Source organism: Hetaerina americana, unplaced genomic scaffold (genome assembly GCF_022747635.1).
Source record: "Hetaerina americana unplaced genomic scaffold, ioHetAmer1.1.p SCAF_3, whole genome shotgun sequence".
Classification (NCBI taxonomy): Eukaryota; Metazoa; Arthropoda; class Insecta; order Odonata; family Calopterygidae; genus Hetaerina; species Hetaerina americana.
The window spans coordinates 6,091,438-6,111,577 of record NW_027286874.1 but is presented as its reverse complement, the minus strand read 5'-3'; the positions used below and the strand labels follow the sequence as shown (position 1 = coordinate 6,111,577).

Below are 20,140 nucleotides of genomic sequence, written 5' to 3'. Positions count from 1 at the left end.
AACAAAAGCCCAAAACCTCAAACTATCTTATACGGGAGTGTCCTTTTACTTATTTTCTATGCATATTTATGTTCTACTGTACCGTCCAAGTGTTATATATATATATATATATATATATATATATATATATATATATATAAATATACACACACACATCGATTAAGACTTTTAAACACAAAAAACCAAAGAAAGGACACACATTTTGTAGTTTTGTCGTTTAGATGGCACGGCCGTCATCATCAGAATCAGGAAAAGGCATACAAACATATATAAAAGATATGCGTAAACGTCCCGCAGATTTCAGTGTAATTTACGTTACCTCGATAGTACAAGTGGTTAGAGCATCGGCCCGGCAAGTCGAAAGATCAGTGGTTCAAGTCCCTGTCAGGAAAGTATTTTGGCGCTTGTGATCCGCTTTATTCCGCCTTCCCCACCTCTCATGTGTTTATCTTTTAATCGTGTTTCTATCCCTTTTATTTGTGTGTATGTATGCATATATATATATATATATATATATATATATATATATATATATATATATACATACCTATACATATATATACATATACATATATATATACATATACATATATATACATATACATATATACATATACATATATATATATACATATATTTATACACATTATTACTCCCCCCCGAGATATTTAAACTGTTCTGCCTACTCTAGTTTTTGCCCTTCTATTTTAATGTTTAGCTTAGCCTTTCTCTTCCTGGAAAATCCTCTAACCTCTTAAGTTTATATTGATTCTCATCCCATATCTTTCACATTGAGTTGCCAATTCAATCATCAATGCTTGCAGCCCCTTGGCTGGCTGATTTCACGGATTCGCCTCCGACTTTAATTTCTACCTCAAGTTCTTCCCATGCCTTTTTAGTCATTTCCTGTATACGTGGAAAAGCACCGGTGATAATGGGCAACCCCGCCTTACACCTCTTCCTAACACTGCCCATCCGGACTCTTCGTTCCCTACTTGCACCTGAAAAGTCTGAGACAGGCACAGGTTGCGGATTAACCTCCTTTCCCCCCAATCTATTCCTATTTTCTGCAATATACTCATTAGGTTTTCCCAATTCACTCTATCAAACGCTTTTTCGAAATCTACGAATCAGGCAAATACCTCCTGGTCGTATTCTATATTCCTCTCGAGTAATAATCTTATTACTGCAATGGCATCACGCGTACCTCTCCCCTTCCTAAACCCAAACTGGTTATCCCCTAAGTAATCATTTGCCCTATTATCTATCCTTTTGTTTATGATCCTAAGAACAACTTTAACTGCGTGGGATATCATTATTGTCCTATAGTCCTCCCATGATGTAGCCTTTACCTTTTTCGGAATAGGAACTAACACTGATCTCACAAAGTCTTCCGGCGAGATTCCTTCTTCGTAAATACTACGAATCAGTCCATATAGCCTCTTCCTCCCACATTTCCGAAACATTTCAGTAGTTCCGCAGGAATGTTATCCATCCCCACGGCCTTATTTAGTTTCATCTCCCTTAATGCCCTTTCTATCTCATCGTCGAGTACGCCTGGACCTAAGCTATCTTCCTCTACGTCATGTTCCTTTTCTATGTCTTACTTTGTTGGTCGAAGTTCTTTACCATACAGTTCTTCTATACATTCCTTCCATCTCTCTTGGATCTTTCCTGTGTCATATATTATCTTAACCGACTATCTCTAACTGTTAACACCGATCTTCGCAAGCCGAGGGCCGAGGGATGAGCATTGCCAAAAAATGGAGCCCCTTGTGCGGTGAGTTTAAGATTTTCCGCATGCCAGCCTCCAAACGACTCAAAGCCATAGTGGCGAGATAAATTTTAAACAGGAACAAATTCACGCGTCAACGCAAGGTGCCATCGGAATAAATATCAGGAGACGATTACAGAGATAAGACCCCAAGATTATTCTCTCTATCCTCTCCTGTCATACCCCCATCACACCACCACCATCCCCCCTCCTTTCTCTCACGCGTGAAATAGACACCCTTGACGTCACCACAAAACCCCTACTCCTTCCGCCTGAGACAGACGGGGACAAAATTCGTAAATAAGACACCTCTTTGTGCACCACGCGCAGAATAATGGAGACGCGAATTAAGACGCGGGCGTCGAATGGTGTCATTCTCGAGGCAGACGACGTGGGTGCGGGAGCGGGGGGGGGAGACGACGGGAGGTGCTACATGAATCGGACGAGATGGGCCAATCGAAGAGATAGTCCTAATAAGAGAAAGATTTTCATCCCCAAAGGATTGAGTTTCTATCACTCGCATTCTAAAAATCTATAGGACACGCTAAATATGCAGTAAGTCTACCGTTGAACTGCCTCCAAGTCCCTTGTTAGCCTGTATTTAAAACTTTGGTTACTTATGACGGATTCACAATGTCACAGAATCATAGGTCGACATTTGGCGAGGCTGATTCAGTTTAATACAAAATGCTGGCAGGAAAGAAAACGTAGAGTAAACAGATTTATCAAATTTATGTATTTCCGACGAAATGGTCATTAAATTAACGTGTCTGTACGGCGAAATTCGACCTATATATTTTAAATTTTTATCAATCAGTTTTCCAAAATTTCCAGTTGCCTAATCAGATCCATCTTATTTGATCTCATCGAAGCAAATAATCAACTATTGTGGAGATGGGAAACTTTTTTCTCTGGCCGTCTAAATGTAACAAGATGCATTGCAACGTCAGTTGCATTCGAAAAAAATAAGTTAGACATAGGTAATAGGAAGCGGGTCTCTAAAGCCGGCGATCTTCGTACAAAAACACATCGAAACTTTTGTAAATACCGTAGTTTTTGGAGTCCTATTCAAAATATCGTATTCTATTCAAAATTCGCACTCATTGAAAAACTATTTATTTACATGATGTGAGACACAAAAAAGAAAAAGACAAAATCAAAAAGTTTAAAAAAATATATATTTAAACTTAAAAAAAGCAAGAGTGACTTCTAAAAGATTTAGTAAATTAAAAGATTAATTGAAACATATCCATAGTAAAAATTTCCCCACGCACCACATGGAAAGACAAATAATCTTTGGAAAAGATACACTCAATTTTCGAGCGACATACGAAAGATTTATCATCTTGTATTCCTTGATCGATAGTTAAAAACGATTCATGTCGGTATTACAGTAATCGAGCGATAACATCGTACGCGTAAATGTACATTTTAGATCGTTTTATCGGCTGTTTCTTAAAAAAAATGAAGATGCTACCGCCCGAAACCATTATTCTCGTTACGAGAAACTGCGGAGATGTCGCGAATGTAATTTTTGACTGAGTCATCTGCTAATATGCATTAAAATGTGACAATTTTGGAGTATTAAAATCATTCGCCTTGAAAGAGATACGGGTTCGAATCCCGGTCAAGGCGAATGATTTTTACACTCTGAAATTGTTGCATTGTAGTCCCTTTTTTCGTGTTTCACCCCCGTAGGTCTTGCAGTATTTCCATCGCATCCTTTCCCTTTTTGTTTGAAATTGAATCGTAATTATCAATTATAGATATGCGGCGTTAACATTTTTATTTCTCATCAAATGCTCTGGATAACGTAAAAAATGGGTAATCTGTCAATTGTACGTCTCCAATGTATTCCAAGTATATGCTCCCAAAGATTTTTTATAGTCCTCCTTAGGGTCTACCACTTATACACACATAAAATATAATGGTTTGGCCAGAGTTTACAGTTTTTATACGTCCAGGGTGTGTCTTTTCTTCGAGTTGCCCAAAATTTTCCATCACTGCTCAGTTCACTGATGTACTGTATGTATTAGCAAATTATAATAAATACATAGCCTGAGGCAGTAGAGCGGTGATTATTTTTCGAAATTTGAGAGACATTAGAATTCGCGCACTGAAAATGACCGATTATATTAGAAAATCCGTATAATGCTCGGTCTCTTAGCTTTGTGACTCGCCACAGCCGTGTCCCAGGGATCAAAGTGTAACTGAAACAAAATGTGCGTCTTACGAGGTAATATAATCGTTATAAAGTTTAATACATCAGTTTGGAGGCGCAATGGAGCCGAATTTTCATTCATTTTGGCGTATTTCGATGCATTCTATATTTGTTAACATAGTTACCATGGATGTAACTGGGAGCATTCATAACCAAGAACAATCAAAGATTTTATTGGTGGAGAAACAGCTCCGAATCCATAAATGAAATAAATCAGCAAAATTTTAGGGAAGTTAATATACACTTTACTGCACCATACCGCGATAATTTTAATATCTACGTGTAGAAACATATTTCGCATCAATTTTCAATTGGTGTCAGAGAGCAAAGTAACAGGGTGTGCAGCGTCGACGCTTCGAAATCGTGCATCAAACCTGGAATTGACTACATGTTCTAAAAAATCATCGGCTGTGTTTATTGTATTGTGAAAATTTTATTCTACCTCTTAAGGATCAACCATAGGGGGACAATCAAAAAACATAAATTTTATGAATACCCAACAGACTTTCCCCTCCAGCCCTTCCAATACCTCCTTTACCATTACGTGACAGAGAGCATCCCTGTTTCGATCACATCTGCTGCCATTTATGAAAGATTCGGCTATCGCAAAAAAGTGTTCTGGATTATTTTGAGAGTGGAGTGAGAAATGTACGCAGGACGCGCATCAGATGAAGGGGGGAACTAATTGGCTAAAAGTATTTTTTTCATTTAGCAGCAATCCGAAACCAGCGAGGTTTCGGTAACTAACATTGGACTTAGAAAATAAATAACAAAATAACAACCACAAGCATCCAAGCCCTAAGTGGTGGAAAATCCAACTATGTGGGAATCGAGCCCACGACCTTCAGGTTGGTAGGCGGAGCCAGCACCCCACAGCAATGGACGCGGGATGAATGGCGAATAATATAAACAAAGCCAATGGAAAGACTAATTCACATATACCTATAAAACTTCACGCAATCGATTTAGAACCACAGTGAAGTATTTTTTTCAAAATCACAATGAAAAAATCTATGAGCTCTTTTTTCTTTACTTTTGAAGTACTCAGGAGGGAGAACTCAGTGAAAATATTCGTTCGGTCGAATCGCGAATATCCTGGAACTCATGCAGACCTAGTAGCCAAAGTACCCGAAGAATTTTCTTCCGCATTTTTACGTCTCTAGATAATGTACTGAAATTAAAGACGGAGACAGACAGATCATAAACTTACCGTGGGGGTCATCTAGCTTGTAGTTCCATTCGCCTCCGGAGACAACATTGGCATGACCTGGAAAGTAAAAGGAAACAAATGAAAGTGGTTTTGCATCGCGCTAATGTTGTTGCACATTGGGGATTCAGACAGAAGCAATAAGGAGAAAACTCTGTTAACAAGGAAGAAATGCTCACGAAAAAACCCGTGATCTCTATGAGTGTACAAAAAATCATCCTCAAAGACGACGCACAAACCTTGGTGACCAGTACAATAAGTAGCGTAAACAACTAGCGAAGTATACTCGTGTAAAATGTATACAAATACAACTATATAAATATATCTCTTCAATAATCTCATTGGCAAAAGGGCTTTTCAAAAATTTTAATTCAATATTTTTTATTTTGGCGATTTAATTGCAACTTATTACAACAGATGAGTAGAATGGAGGGCTAGGAGATTTATCCGCAACCTCAGACAGCTCAGAGGCGAGTGGGGGATGAAGAGTCCGGATAGGCAGTGTTAGGAAGAGTAGTAAGGCAGGGGTGTCCATTATCACCTGTACGGTTCAATGTATATGTGAAGGAAACGATTAAAGCGGCATGGGAAAAACTAGAGATAGGAACGAAAGTCGGCGGGGAATTCATAAAATCAGTTAGGTTTGCTGCATTACAAGGTTTAGGCAGCCAGTATTCCAAGTGGCTACAATCATTTTCGAGAATATTCGTATTCATGGGAAGATGGCTAATGTAAACAAAATCAAGTTTACGCCGTTTAAGAGAAATAGAATAGCTAAGTGAAAAATATTAACGCAGAATTTCATAAAATATTGCGTGTAAAAATGTTTATTAACCTCAAAAGTGTTTTTGGACCAAAATGGCCAAATTGTAGCTGACATTGAAAGAATAATTGCGTTTTAGTAAAGCAGCTTTTACAAATAGGAGAAAATTGATGATAGGGACGCCGAGAAAGTATATTAAAAATTATTAATTGAAAGTTTAATAGGAAGAATGGTTTTGCACGGACCAGAAACATGGTCGTTGAAACAAGATGATAGGTATGGATTGGAAGCTGAAGGGTGTAGAAGTATTAGGAGTGGTAAGGGAGGAAAGGGAATTGTTGGCAGAGATTCAAAAAGGCATGAAATGTAGATGCAGAGCATTTTGATTGACAATAGAATATTGAAGACAGTGATAGAAAGGGGAACGACAGGAAAACTAGGAAGAGGAAGGAGAAGGATGGGCATTTTGGACGCAATGAAGGGAAGAAGGAAGATGGAAGAACGAAGGAAGGTACGTACGTGGAATTGAAGAGGGGTTCATTGTAGTGTCTAAAGTCATATTGTGTTTTATTGCGAGAGGCTAATGAACGTAGGAGTGTTCAATCAGTGATACTCACAAGGTTTCTAAAACGATAGACTAGAAAATAATAATGAATTTCAATAAATTCTTACAAAATGAATAATTCATAGGAAAGAGAAAGATTTTGTTTAAAAAAAACGCCGATAATGTCATAATTTTAGTTATTAGACCTCATTTAACCGAACTGGCCGAAAAAGAATCAAACTTATCCAAGGAGTTAAGAAGCCGAGAAAGAATTTTTTGCAACCTATCTCTTCGTCTGGCTCCGGTTGGCACCTAGCGTGGGAGTTCCTTGACCCATTCCGACCGGCATTTAAAGGCCAAGAGAAGCTTAATGAACGCGTCATTGGGAATAATTTAAAGCTCACTTGACTATGCCGCTTCATTCATCAAAGAGATTCCCGATTGCGATAAAGCACGGGCGAGTCTCATCTTTTGGCGATCAACTCTCTCCCGTATTCTGACGCGGCCTCTTCCCGCCTATGCCGCCTTCGCAACTACGAGATCACCGCTCCCTCCCCAATTAAAAGCCCTCCTCCCTCCCCTCGCATACAGCGTCTACGCCACAAACCCATACAGTAAAGCAGCGATTTCAGGAAACCACGGCTCAAAAAACGACTTCTAATGGAAAAATAGTGTAAAATAGCAATTATTACCTTTCACTAGTCCTGTTTCATTTAGAAGTATGCCGCTATTGCACGGGATCCTCATGAAGTAAGGCCTTATTTGATTTCATCTCCCCTTTCTATCTGATCGTCGAGTATGCCTGGACCTAAGCTATCTTCCTCTACGTCATGTTCCTTTCCTATGTCTGACCTTGTTGGCCTAAGTTCTTTACCATACAGTTCTTCTATATATTCCTTCCATCTCTCTTGGATCTTTTCTGTGTCAACTATTATTTTACCCGACTTATATCTAACGGCTATCACAGATTTTCATTCATCAAAGAGATTCCCGATTGCGATAAAACACGGGCGAGTCTCATCTTTAGGCGATCAACTCTCTCCCGTATTCGGACGCGACCTCTTCCCGCCTATGCCGCCTTCTTACTCCCCGATAGTGATATAATGTTGCTGTATAGCGCACCAATTTCACCCTTCCTCGGCAAATTTCTATATCCTCTCAATGTGTCTTCCACCATACTTCTTTTGCTTTATTTTTTGCCCGTTCAAATTATTATTTAACTCTTAGTACTTCCTTTTGCTTAAATCTGTTTATATTATTCCATTTTCTCTCTCATCTATCTTTGTAATAATCTCATCCGTGATCCTTTTCCCTTCCCATTACAGTTCCTATAGTTTCTTTTGCTGCTTTCGATACCCCTTTCTTGAAACATTCCTATTTTTCTTCGATAGTACTTAGCTCTTTGCCATCCTCCATGATTTCCTCCACCACTTGTTTGTACTCCTTCCTTTTCAAACCATTTAATGCTTCTACATTCCATTTTCTAACCCGCCGCCCCTGCCTTATCTTTTTGAAACGGACTCTACATTTCATAACGACTAAAATGTGGTCAGAGTCCGCATCCGCTCCCGGGAAGCTGTGCGAATTTATCACAGTTTCTAAACCTGTGTCTATCCAGGATAAAATCTAGCTGATACCTTCCTGAGTCACCTGGCATTTTCCATGTATACCTGCTTCTTTTGTGGTGTCTAAACCAAGTGTTGGTGATGACTAACCCCTGTCTCCTGCAGAACTCAACTGCTTTCTCCCCGCGGTCATATAGTTATATTATACAGGTATAGTTTCATATAGTTAGCTCTTTTATAGTTATGTATTAGTTCATCTTGTTTATTGCTATACTCGTCCTTTTCTGATCTCCTCAATTGTTAATACCTTCGGTGTTTTAATGCTTTTACGTACTTCCACATCGTACCATCTAGGTTCGGTCCGGTCACTTTTATATTTACTAGGAATGTGTTTTTCTATTGCAGCACGTGTGACGTCGAGAAAAGTACTCTACAAACTCTCTCTGTCTCTGTTGCTATTACTTTCCTTAGATGAACCATAAGACTGCTGCAGTACACGACTTAATCCTTCGAAATCGGCCCGATCATACAGGTAAATCTTTCCTTTAGGTTTCTGATTTTTATAGTTATCAAGTTAATACTTAATATCACTATTCTGTAGTCACTTGTTAGCAGCACTTGAAGTCCTTCAAGTGCTACTGTATTTGGGAAGTTTTCGGATAAATTTGTGGCTACTTGATCAAGTATATTGTTTCCTTTGGTGGGTGTTAGTAATTGGTTTAACGAATGGCATAAGAAAACTCGAAGCAGTGATTCGCATTGTTCCTCGTCCTAAATTTCTGCAATGAAACTGCAGTTTTTCCATTCCATTGATGGAAGATTGAAATCCCCTCCGATTATAATTTTTCTATTGTGTGAATGAGAATTCAAAGTAACGACCTCTCTTTCTGGTTCAAATATTGATGTTTCTCCGGAATCGGGGGGTCTGTAGTATGCACAAATGTAGACTCTTTTTGACCGAGGGCTTTTTATGGAACACCAAACACTTTCTATGCTACTGTTAAGGAAAGACTCACTTCTGCTCTCGTGAGCATCTTGAACAGCTATAAACACTCCTCCCCAATCCTATTTTTTCATTCTCTTTTTAAATTCTAAAGCCCCTGGAGGTAATTTTTCATTCTCTTTTTCGGACGTCCTAGCCGGGAAAAGGAGGGTTAACGTTGAGACGATAAAGCTTCCATGAGGTAGAAAATTTGCCCCAAAAAGTTAGAATACGGTTTTAATTTACCCTAACGATGACGACAATTCTATTGAGACATGCGACGATACTAAAAACACCCTTATACGGATGGTTGACCCTAAGAAGTCAGGGATAAAAATTAAGAAAATTATAAGAATAAAAGATAAAGGCCTAGGAATAGAGGCAGAACACCAAGACTTGGAAGCAAAACTTAACGCCTATGATTGCTTCAAAAATAAGAATCTGACTCTGCAGCAAGATGGAAAGAATAATATAAGGATGGCAGTGATCGGGATGAATGGCGAGATTAATGAGGAATAACTTGGAATCTCCTTGAAAAACCGAAATGATCGCATTGTTAAGCCACTCTTCCGATTTGGGAAGAAAGGTGCCAAGCATAGCAACTGGTTAACTGAGGTTGATGCAAAAGCAAGGAATGCCTTACAAATTAGCAAAAGGGTCTTTATTTTTTTAAAGACATACCGTGTATTCTATATGAACATATCAAAGTTACTCGACGCTATAAATGCTAAAAATGTGGAGATCTTTCAAAATTTGGCAAAGCAGTAGAGGAATCCTGTAATCACTGCTCCGAAACACATGATTCCCAGTTACAAAGAAAGACGAAACACCTTGCTGTATTCACTACAAGATGGAGAAAATGCAGAAGTGTGATCATAAGTCGAGCAACCCCAAATGTCCTGTGTTACAGAGAAAAATTGATCGACTAATGCAATCTATCGACTATGGGGAGTGAATGCAAAACGTTGAGATTTGGCCAAATAAACTTTCAGGGGAGTAAAACCCCCACCGACGAATTGAAATTACTAGAAAGAAATTTCAATCAGGACATAATTGCAATCCAAGAACCATATTGCTTTCGCTTCAGGAAAAGCCAAACTTGGTAGTACCTTCGTTTTTAATCCCATGCCCAGAATTTTCAGTGCATTCAAAGTTTTTTCAGTACATTCACTTTGAAAGTACATAAAAAAATTCTTCGTTGGAATATTAATATTCAACGAGAGGTTGGATGTCTTAGAAATACCGCAACTGAGCAACCAATACACGGCAGGAGCGGAAGTTACGACACAAAAAGACTTTTATTATCGTGAGGATAAACTTGCCACCTAGTCAAGCCATCAAAGAATACGTAGACCATCTTGGTAAAATTCTTCAAGAATTTAAGAAAAGAAAAACTGTGATATATGTAGAAAGTAACGCTAAAAGCGATAGGTTCAGTTCCAGAACTGACGATCGAGGAAGGGGTATGGAAGATTTTATAGGACACAATGACCTTGTCATTCACAATATTCTTAACGAACCCCCTACATTCAGTGGAGAATCTAATATCGACCTCACTATTGTTAACTCCAGACTGATCAGGGATATATATATATATATATATATATATATATATATATATATATATATATATATATATATATATATATGTAAATGGAAAGTAAATCCGGGTGTACTAGGTGTGATCAAAAAAAGACGACTGATTTTATAACTTGTTTATTTCGACGGATACAGCTTAGTCGAACTTGTCGCCCGCAGAGTACATGCCTTGGCTGACGACACACCTTTGCCAACGTTTCATCAAGATCTCGAACCCTGCCTGATAAGCCGCCTTAGGGATCCTCTTCAGGTCACACGTACAATTTGCTTTAAGGTTCGCAATGGAGTCGAATCGGCGCCCTTTCAAGGTTGATTTTTACTCTGGAAACAAAAAAAGTCTGATGGAGCCACGCCTGAAGAATAGGGTGGCTGCGGGTTCACTGAAGTTCCGGTTCTGGCGAAAACCTCTCAGCGCCGTGTGAGCCGGCCTTGTAATATCTAGTGACCACCAAGTGACAGCGTTTGAACCTGGGCAAATGAGGAAGACTAGGAAGAAGATCTTGCTGCTTAAAAAAGCCAACTGGAAAAAATGCGAAGAAACCATTCTAGAAGACCTGAAAAAGTATCACCATGTTCTTTGGACCCCATCTCCTGTATATATTTACCAACAAAGAGAAAATCTGATGAAAGATTTTCATCGCGCCATTCAGAAACATTTACCTTTAAGATCAATTTCTCCAGACCAACACCCCTGGTGGACGGACAAACTAATAAACTTTAAAAAAAAACAGCCACCAAACTTAGAAATGCATTTCAAAATAGTAAATTGGCCAATAGGGAGATTAATAGGCGGAAATATAGGAAGATGGTTTCAATATATACCAAAATTGTCCGTAGCAAACAAATTCCCTGGGAGAGGTTTACCCAGAAAAACTAGCAATAACGCTTGGGGTTTTATTTACAAGCTTTTTGCTAAATAGCTAATTCTCCCAAAAATCCCAGGAGCAGGAATAAACTCAAGTGGTAAGATATATTTTATTGAAGAAAACATGGAAAATATCCTCCATAAATTGCGACAGGACGATAATAAGGACAAAGACTGTCATAAAGTAATTAGGATTCCTGCGTGTATCATCTCAATGACTAGGAATACTAGACATTTTGCAGAAGAAGAGATAGCAGAAGGAATCCTTGTAATTAAGGACTGGAAAGCGCCATGGCCAGATGGAATCCAAGGTATTTTCCTAGAGAAAACTGTGAACGCATACCCCGAACTTCAGTCCTAATGGAAGGTACACTTACCAGATTATCCCATGCATGTTAGACAGGCACAAAATCAGGATAAACTATAATCAAAAACTAATTCAGATATTAACTGGACATTGGAATTTTAATTCATATCTTGAGAAAATTGCCTAATCGCCATCAGAAAATGTGAAACTTTCGACTTGGAAGACACAATTACACACAGAATATAGACCCGGCTGAAATTTGAGGCACAAAGATATAATATCTGGCATAATACGGAATCCAAAACAACGAGCATCATAGTAATCATATGAAAATCATGCAGGAACTCCACTAACCGGAAGGAACTGGAGAAGTTAGCACTGTAAAACAGAAATTAATTGTAGAATGTCCAACAAAAAGAGGACAGAATTTAAAACATGTTCCAAAGTGAGACATTAGGACCTTTGCTATGAAGACTGCACTGATAAGGTAATAAAGGAATAAAATAACACGAAGGAATAGAAAGAACACTCAGACTGCGAAATGAAGAGTGCTGACCACTCGTATGCAGGAAGATGGCGCGCATGTAATCTCTCTGTGCATTATTGTATTATTATGTTCTTATCGCAACATTTTAAATGTTCTTATTCATCGTGTAAACTATTGTAAATCCAGCTGATGGCGCGCGCTCTGTGAATTATTGTAATATTTTAAATGTTATTTTTTATTGTGTAAATTAATATAAGTCTAGTTCACTTAAGAAGTCAAAGGGGAAGAGAGCATTTTTGTAGGTATCCCCAAAATGACCCGTTGTATAAAATACCTCATGTCAATAAAGAAATTACTGTTCAAGCGGAGAGCAAGAACATGCTGTCAGGGGATTTTCTCCTCTACCTCAGAAAGAGTATAGGAAGGGACAGGGATGCAGACTGGATATATGATACCATTCCAATACTCTCTTTTTTGTGCCAAGTTTTTGTCAACCAAAACTTCCAGGATTATACCATCGTGCTACTCGCCTTTTGATCGCTGAAGGGTCTGCCCATACAGGAGGCACTCTTTTATTTTTCATCCTCCACGGACGGATGCTGCATAAGCACTCTACACCATATTAAACTGATTCCACACCCCCCCTCAACCGTGCGCCCCCGGAAACAATAGATGGCCGTCACATCTAACGGCTACCAATTTGAAGCATTAACACGGATCAACCTTCTTGTTCGCATCAACTAGACACCCGGCGTGTCCTAAGCGAGATGGCGTCGAAATCCATCCGAAAATTGTTGACACCCATTCGTTAATCCCCGTCGACTGGTGGCATTAACGTCACCTCTCAAAAATCTTTAGCGCCCTTCGCCTAGTGTTCTCGCTGCCGAAGGCAAACCCCTCCTCCCGCAACCCCGCCCGCCCCCTTTCCACCGACGCCATTCTCATAACTTGCGTGCCTCCCTCCCGCTGCGTGTTTGCTACATAGCTAATCCTTACGATAGGAAATATCTTTACTTTTCTATTATATTTACAACCTATTGTTCCTTTCTTTAACAATGACATCGGGTCTCAGATTTCCAGTAAACTCCGTCTATTTGCTGACGATGCCGTGATATATAGGGAAATATAAAGTCAGGAAGATAGAGTGTCGCTAGTTAACGACCTCAATGGAATTCAAAAGTGATGCGAGACATGGGAGCTAGAATTAAATTTGAATAAATGTATTTCGAGATGAAAGGGTCAAGGAGCTTTGTTATTTCGCGTTAGCTGGGCCCCACATTGAGTATGCTGCAAGTGCATGGGATCCTCATGAAGTGGGCTTAATTTTGAAACTAGATCCGGTGCAACGTAGTACAGCAAGGTTTGTGAAAAGTTGTAACGAATAAGGTAGCAGTGCCACGGGACTATAATTTCAAGAATTATGATGGCAGCCACTAGTTGACCGAAGGCTTAAATACAGATGATATTCACTGCATAAATTTAAGGCACGCCACTTATCTCAGGATGTTACCACTTACTATGGTAGATCAGATCACAAAAGTAAAATCAGGAAGATTTATTATAGAACGGATAGATTTAAAATGTCGTCGTACCATTAGAGATCATATAGACATGACAGCACTCGCGTAGGAGATAATTAGAATTGGCAGTGTATATATACGACGGTATCTTGCATTTTTCTTCCTGCAAGTAATTTTTTCATTTAATAGACCCATATTTTTAACAGTTCCACAGCGTAATTTTAATATACATATCCTGTAATTAAATATTTTTGCATTTAAGTATTTTCTTTCATGTGTTTCAGGTATGCGAGTGCATGAACAAACTAATATTTATGTAGAGGTTAAATGATTTGGTTTTGCATGTGGTTTTATTACTGTTTACGGGCGGCGACCTAACACCCCCTCCGCACGTCATTGCGGTAGCTTGCGGGGAATTGTGTAGATGAAGATGTATCTGTGACCCTTCGGCGAAAATTTCGATATAATAGAGGAGTCAATGCAGGGAAATACAATCCATCCGTGAGGTTGATTTGGTTTCGTTAAAAAAACTGTAATCAACAAATACTTATAACCCGAAAACATACAACAGCCAGGGTCAGAAGTCGACTGTCAGGGACAGAACTCCGGGACTTGCGTTGCTTGAATCTATGGGAATTCTGACTCAGGAATTTCACTGTTGCTTAAGTGAGCGCTCTCCAAATGCAACGTTTTTATGTTAAATTGATAAAATGAGTAGCGTATCAAAATTATTAGAGGAAATAGATTGGAAATCATTCACGGAGCAAAGGCTACAGATTATTCTCTTACTGATTTAATAATAATTACAGATTAAACCTGTTGTATAAATTGAAAGGATGTATCTTTAGCAATGATGCCGACAACGTGTTATTAATCCCATTACACAACGGTAGGAGAGATAATGTAAACAAAATTAGAGAAATTAAGTGTAGAACAGATAGATGTCATTTTTTCCCTCGAACGATAAGGGATCAGAATAACGATATCCGAACGCGCTAGAAGGGAAAAGTATTTTTTTTTCATTCTCAGTCGCCTAGTGTGTCGTCTTTATCTTATCAAGCTTTATTAATTCTCCTTTCCGTTACCAACAGCTCCTCTCGCACATATATGCGTAGAGAAGTGTATCTAACTATTTTCCATAAATATGTTGTAACTAAAATTAAGAAAACTTAATTTTTCATTTTAAACATCTGATGTGCAATTACCCCCTGCCACACGCCCTAGTGGTAGCTAGTAGGGTAATATGTAGGATAAAAATAAAGTAAGTCAAAGCAGGAGTTTTGCAACAAGTAGGCACTGTTTGAAATAAAATTACGACGTATCTAAATATCACAACATATTAACTCCTGCAGTCAACTGATAACAGCGTCATCAGCGTATTATGAAACAAGAATGGACATCATTAAACGTCCATTACGCATTTCCTAAGCGCGACTTCCAACTGTTGATTATCCGTGGAGTTGACGAAACTCGTAGGCAAGTTGCCCTTAGCAGTAGTAGAAGAATTGTGTAATTTTGATCAAAAATCATCTAGATCTTTCAATTCTCTTTGCCAATTACACGGTAATAACCGTGACTCTAGGCCTTCACAACACCATCACATTTTTAGGTGTGGCATATCAATATTTTAAAGACGATAAACCTCAATCGAAAGAAATTAAGTTAACAAAAAATTACAAAAGATCAACACTGGAGCGACTACTATATTCAGCATATACGAATTTAAAAAAATACAATATGGAAATGGACGCTTTGTATAATCCAGGAAAAGCACAGATATGATTCAAAGTTATGAACCGTGGAATCCGTTTCGCGGCAACGTAAATACAATTCCCACGGTTAAAGCAAAGGGTGAATGTGATTTGATTAACGCTGGGATTTTCGGCAACCGATTGCGCAACGATTCTCACCGCTGCTTGCTTTTCTTTTATGTGGTGATTTCAGTAGGACACAAGCAAAGAAGACATTAAGAGGGATCCAAGGTCAGTGAGTGCGCCGTTGTTGACCCCATGGGGTTAAATTTAATTACAGCCTTGGTACGTCTTTCGTTTCTTTTATTACAATTTACACGACTGGCCCGAGATAAGTGTTCAATCTTCATCTGCTATTGTCGATGGAGCGAAATCTCTTCCCTCCTACCCCCTCCCCCCTCATACACACACACACACGGCCAATAGTGGTCCATCCAGTCAGACGGACATCCGATAACCCCGTCCACTATCGCCTTGATTCACAAGAACACCCAAATCTTCTTACATTTCATGTTAGAACGTCTTATTCTAACCCCACTCCTCAAATGGAAGTGACGTGGGTCAAGTTTCTTTCGACGAGAAGTCAAATTGCGAGTACTCGTTGACTTTCTCAAGTGGAACCGATAATGACTAGTTCATCAATTACAACGGCCACAATTGGCAGGAAATTTCTTTGTCAAATTTAGCACTTACGTGTTATCTTGCTCGAATTGAACATCAATGCCACCACTGGAACTGCGCGAACAAGGCAACAATGGACCGTTTCAACAGATACGTATCATCGGCAGGAGTGACTCCAAGGCCAAGGAACGTTGTTACCACGCTCTTGTGAGGCCTCATTTAGAATATGCATCGAGTGTATGGGGTCCGACTGAAAGAGGCCTCATTCGGGAAATTGAGAAGGTTCCACGCCGCGTAGCCCGTTTCGTTTTTAACTGATACGATAAAACGAAAATCGTCACTGAAATTCCTCTGCGGTGGTGATGGCAATCATTAGAAGAAAGATGATTCAATGCCAGGTTAAACCTACTAAATAAATTCAGATACGCATGTTTCAGCACCTAGGTCTCGCAAATTATTCGCCCTCCAACAAACATTGGTCGCTTAGATCATGTATATCAAATTCGGGAAATAGATGTCAGAAATAGTAGACTCAAGGACTCCTCCTTCCCACGGATAATAAGGGATAGCAACTGTCGGGTTAATGATAGGAAATATTCCACTTGCCACCCTCAGCGTCTAGGAAATAATTAGTTCTACTTAAATGCATGCACCTTCTTTAATCTCGTGTGTTTTGTTGCCAAAACCCTTTCTTTCCGCTTGACCGCATTAAAATGCCATTAAAAATGTATGGCTCGTTACAGCATTGCTTGCCCTGCTTGATTTGTTTTCAAGCTTCCCCTTCCATCCCTCGTCTCTCTCTGTGGGGAGGACGCATCCGCTGCCTGCCTGCTGCAGTGTGTCACATTCCCTACCTGTGTCTTTTGGGGCGGAGACCGTGAGTTGCATGTCCATGTGGAGTAGAATTTCCTCTTCTACTTTTCAATTCTAGTTTGCACGTCATTGGATGGATTTGTACTACATTTTAAGTGCATGTGTATGCTAGTTGATTTTACTTATGTGTGTATGCATGCGTGCAAATTAAACAGGTTTTTGCATAAATATATTCGCCTATGTAGGTGTAGATTTGAATGAATTTGTTGGTTTTGCATGTAGTTTTACGTGTGGTGACCTAACACCCCCCGCCACAGGCCCCCACGGCGACTTGCGAGATCCTGTGTAGTTGTACAGGTTCGTACCTGTGTGTTCGAACGAAATTTCCAAAACATTCAGAACTAGCCAATTGTCACAGAGTACGCATTAGCCAATAGAAATTTGTTATGTTTCATTAAAGATCAATGAGTTGACAGCGTTGATAGCGATAGAGTTGATATGATTCGAAGCAATATTAATTCAAATCAGAATATCGGTTTGCTCCATTCCAAAGTCTACCATTCTATTTATGCGGTCATGAGATTTGGGCCATATTGATTTCATGAAGTAGGTTGTGGGCGGGATGACAAAATATCATCTCCTCGATTATTTTACGGCAGCCGATTTATGGTGGCATTTCAATATGCAATCCAAAGGCAATGGACCTATTAAAAACAGTTTTTTGACGGTTCCCAGTAGCTATCGCGTGAACTTCCTGAACAATGAAGCCTTCCATGTGACGGCCATTATCTTTTTTATCGATACGCCGCGATGCATGGCCATACTTCCAATGGTCGTGGCCGATGTTTCCAATGCTCGATGCGGACGATATTGTCGCTATTTTCCGATGCATTGGCCAATTATCGCAATGTCGACATAACATCGCCACCTCGATAATGTGTAAACAAACAAGGTCGATGTTCGCAAAATGAACATCGAACAGACCGTTCAAGTAGGTATATCCGTCAAAGAGTGAATCGTTCAGTATAAACAAACAACGGTGCGCTCAATTAACCTTAATTTCCACACTATTTAAAAATATAATCGAAGAGATGATATAAAGCCGATTTCAAAAAGGCAGAGTGTATTCGAGATTCGAAAAATCCAACTGATAATTAATGCGAGAATAACTTTCCACATTAACCTCAGAACTTAAAGAGGACGGCAAGATGTGGAGTATGGTCACTTGAATTTGCAAGAAATACATAAAATCGAAATAAGAGAGAATTCACCAAAGTTCTATTTTTACCAAAAAGGTACGACAGAGCAACCCAGAGAAATCATTATTTCCCGAAAGAACAAATAGACCAGACGCTTAGGAACTCGGCGTGCATAAGTATAGCGACTGCTTATATGGGATTAACGGAGAGGAAGTTAAAAGGGAGAATTGGGCAACCGCAGCGGCGATACCTCATCCCTCCCAGTGGCGGCTATGCCTCACGCCGTCCGCTGCCAACAGTAAGGTGTCACATTTTCTATCTTATCTTTAGGGGTGGGGACCATATGTTGCATGCCCAAGAATTAATAGAACTTCCTCCATCTTACGTTCCAGTTCTACATGACCTGTCTTGGTATGATGGACGTCTATCGTATAAGGGGTTTTGGTTCATTTTTATTTCCTCCTTCTCCGTAGAACGAAGAACTATTTTTTGGGTGAAATTAACACTTGTTTAGGGCAAAGTTTTTCGCCAACCCATATTTAAATATGCTCGATTATTGGAAGTTTTTTAAGTGAATGCTTTATTTCCTTTTCCCTTCCTCTCCCTCGTCGACCTGGTGCTTGCAAACCCTGCCATACACCTCTTTGGGGGGTCGCGGTGTATTTATGTAGATGCATGTAGAAACCGATTAGTTTTTTCCACGAGAAAGAATTCCACATTAATTTTTACCGAAAACCTCTTCCAAGAGAGATGTGCCAACGAGTTTACGATGGAACGTACGTACTCCACTGCCAAGACCGAATTTATTTGGCATTTTTAAAATTAGACGTAGACAGGACTCAAGGGAATAGATGGGAAGCTTTTTTTGAAAAAAAGGCGCTTAAAATTCCTTTAAAAATGTTGACGACGCATTGTATCCTTAACACCCACTCACTTCCACACCCCTTCTCACGTCCCCATGCCCCCCCCCCCATCTCCCTCGCCTTCCTTTAACTCATTGCCAGTCTCGGCAACAGGACCCCTCCTCTCCCCCCCTGACCCCTCCCCTTTTCCCAATCCGTCCTTGCATTACACGAGACTGACGGTGTTCTCACAATCCCTTCCCGGTGATGTCACGCCAGAAAGACAACCCGAATAAAAATTCGACGGAACTCCATATGAAATATTTTCGTGAAGCAACTTAATCGTATAACACGTGACATCATTAACCTAAATATATTCAAAGGAAAAATAACCGGGAAGCCATGAATATCCATGGAGTATCCTATTAAAGGGTCGGCAATCAAATATTATTACCCACACTTTTTGGTCAGTTTAAGTAGGCCTTTTATTTTCTTGCAGCAATTAAAAATGTCCTCAAACAAAATATATTCAAAGCTTGTTTTACCATGAGGTAGGATAGCGGCTTATCATTTTTATAAATAGCACAGAGTTTAACATACCTTCCTTACACGTTGATAATTATTTTAAAAGAAACTAGTCCAAATAAATTTAACACAATTCCATTACAGTGACCACAGAAGTAAAGGTTCACACGTGAGCAATTAAGCAGGGAAACGGCGAGGTCTCATTAAATACTACACCCGAATTCATAACAATATATCAAATTGTATGTTCATGTATAGTAAATACATCGCAAGGATCTCATTACCAATTTGTACTTGATCATGTCGTGTCACGGTGAAACGCGTCGTACCAAACCAAATAAATTCTATGGAAAAGTACGTTCTCTCTATCATTTGATAGGTATACTTATAGATAATCCCAAGGTATGTGATTCAAGTGAATAAACTACTTTTTTGCGAAAGCATTTGATGAAAAAATAATTGAAACGTAAAATAACGCTAAATGAAAACGCCATTTGTATGAAAACTGGGAATGATATGAGTCAAATGAATGTCAAGTCTAATTTGCATGATCAG

At 39.3% G+C, this 20,140-nt stretch overlaps 1 protein-coding gene across 1 annotated transcript in view; it reads right to left on the bottom strand.

The window, feature by feature from the left end:
• Window positions 1–20,140, bottom strand: part of LOC139690390 (putative carbonic anhydrase 3) — a 146,287-nt gene that overhangs the window by 35,341 nt on the left and 90,806 nt on the right. Inside the window, exon 2 of the mRNA XM_071587823.1 lies at window positions 5,206–5,262. Within this exon, the coding sequence (XP_071443924.1) occupies window positions 5,206–5,262 (57 nt within the window). The remainder of the gene's footprint in view (window positions 1–5,205; window positions 5,263–20,140) is intronic.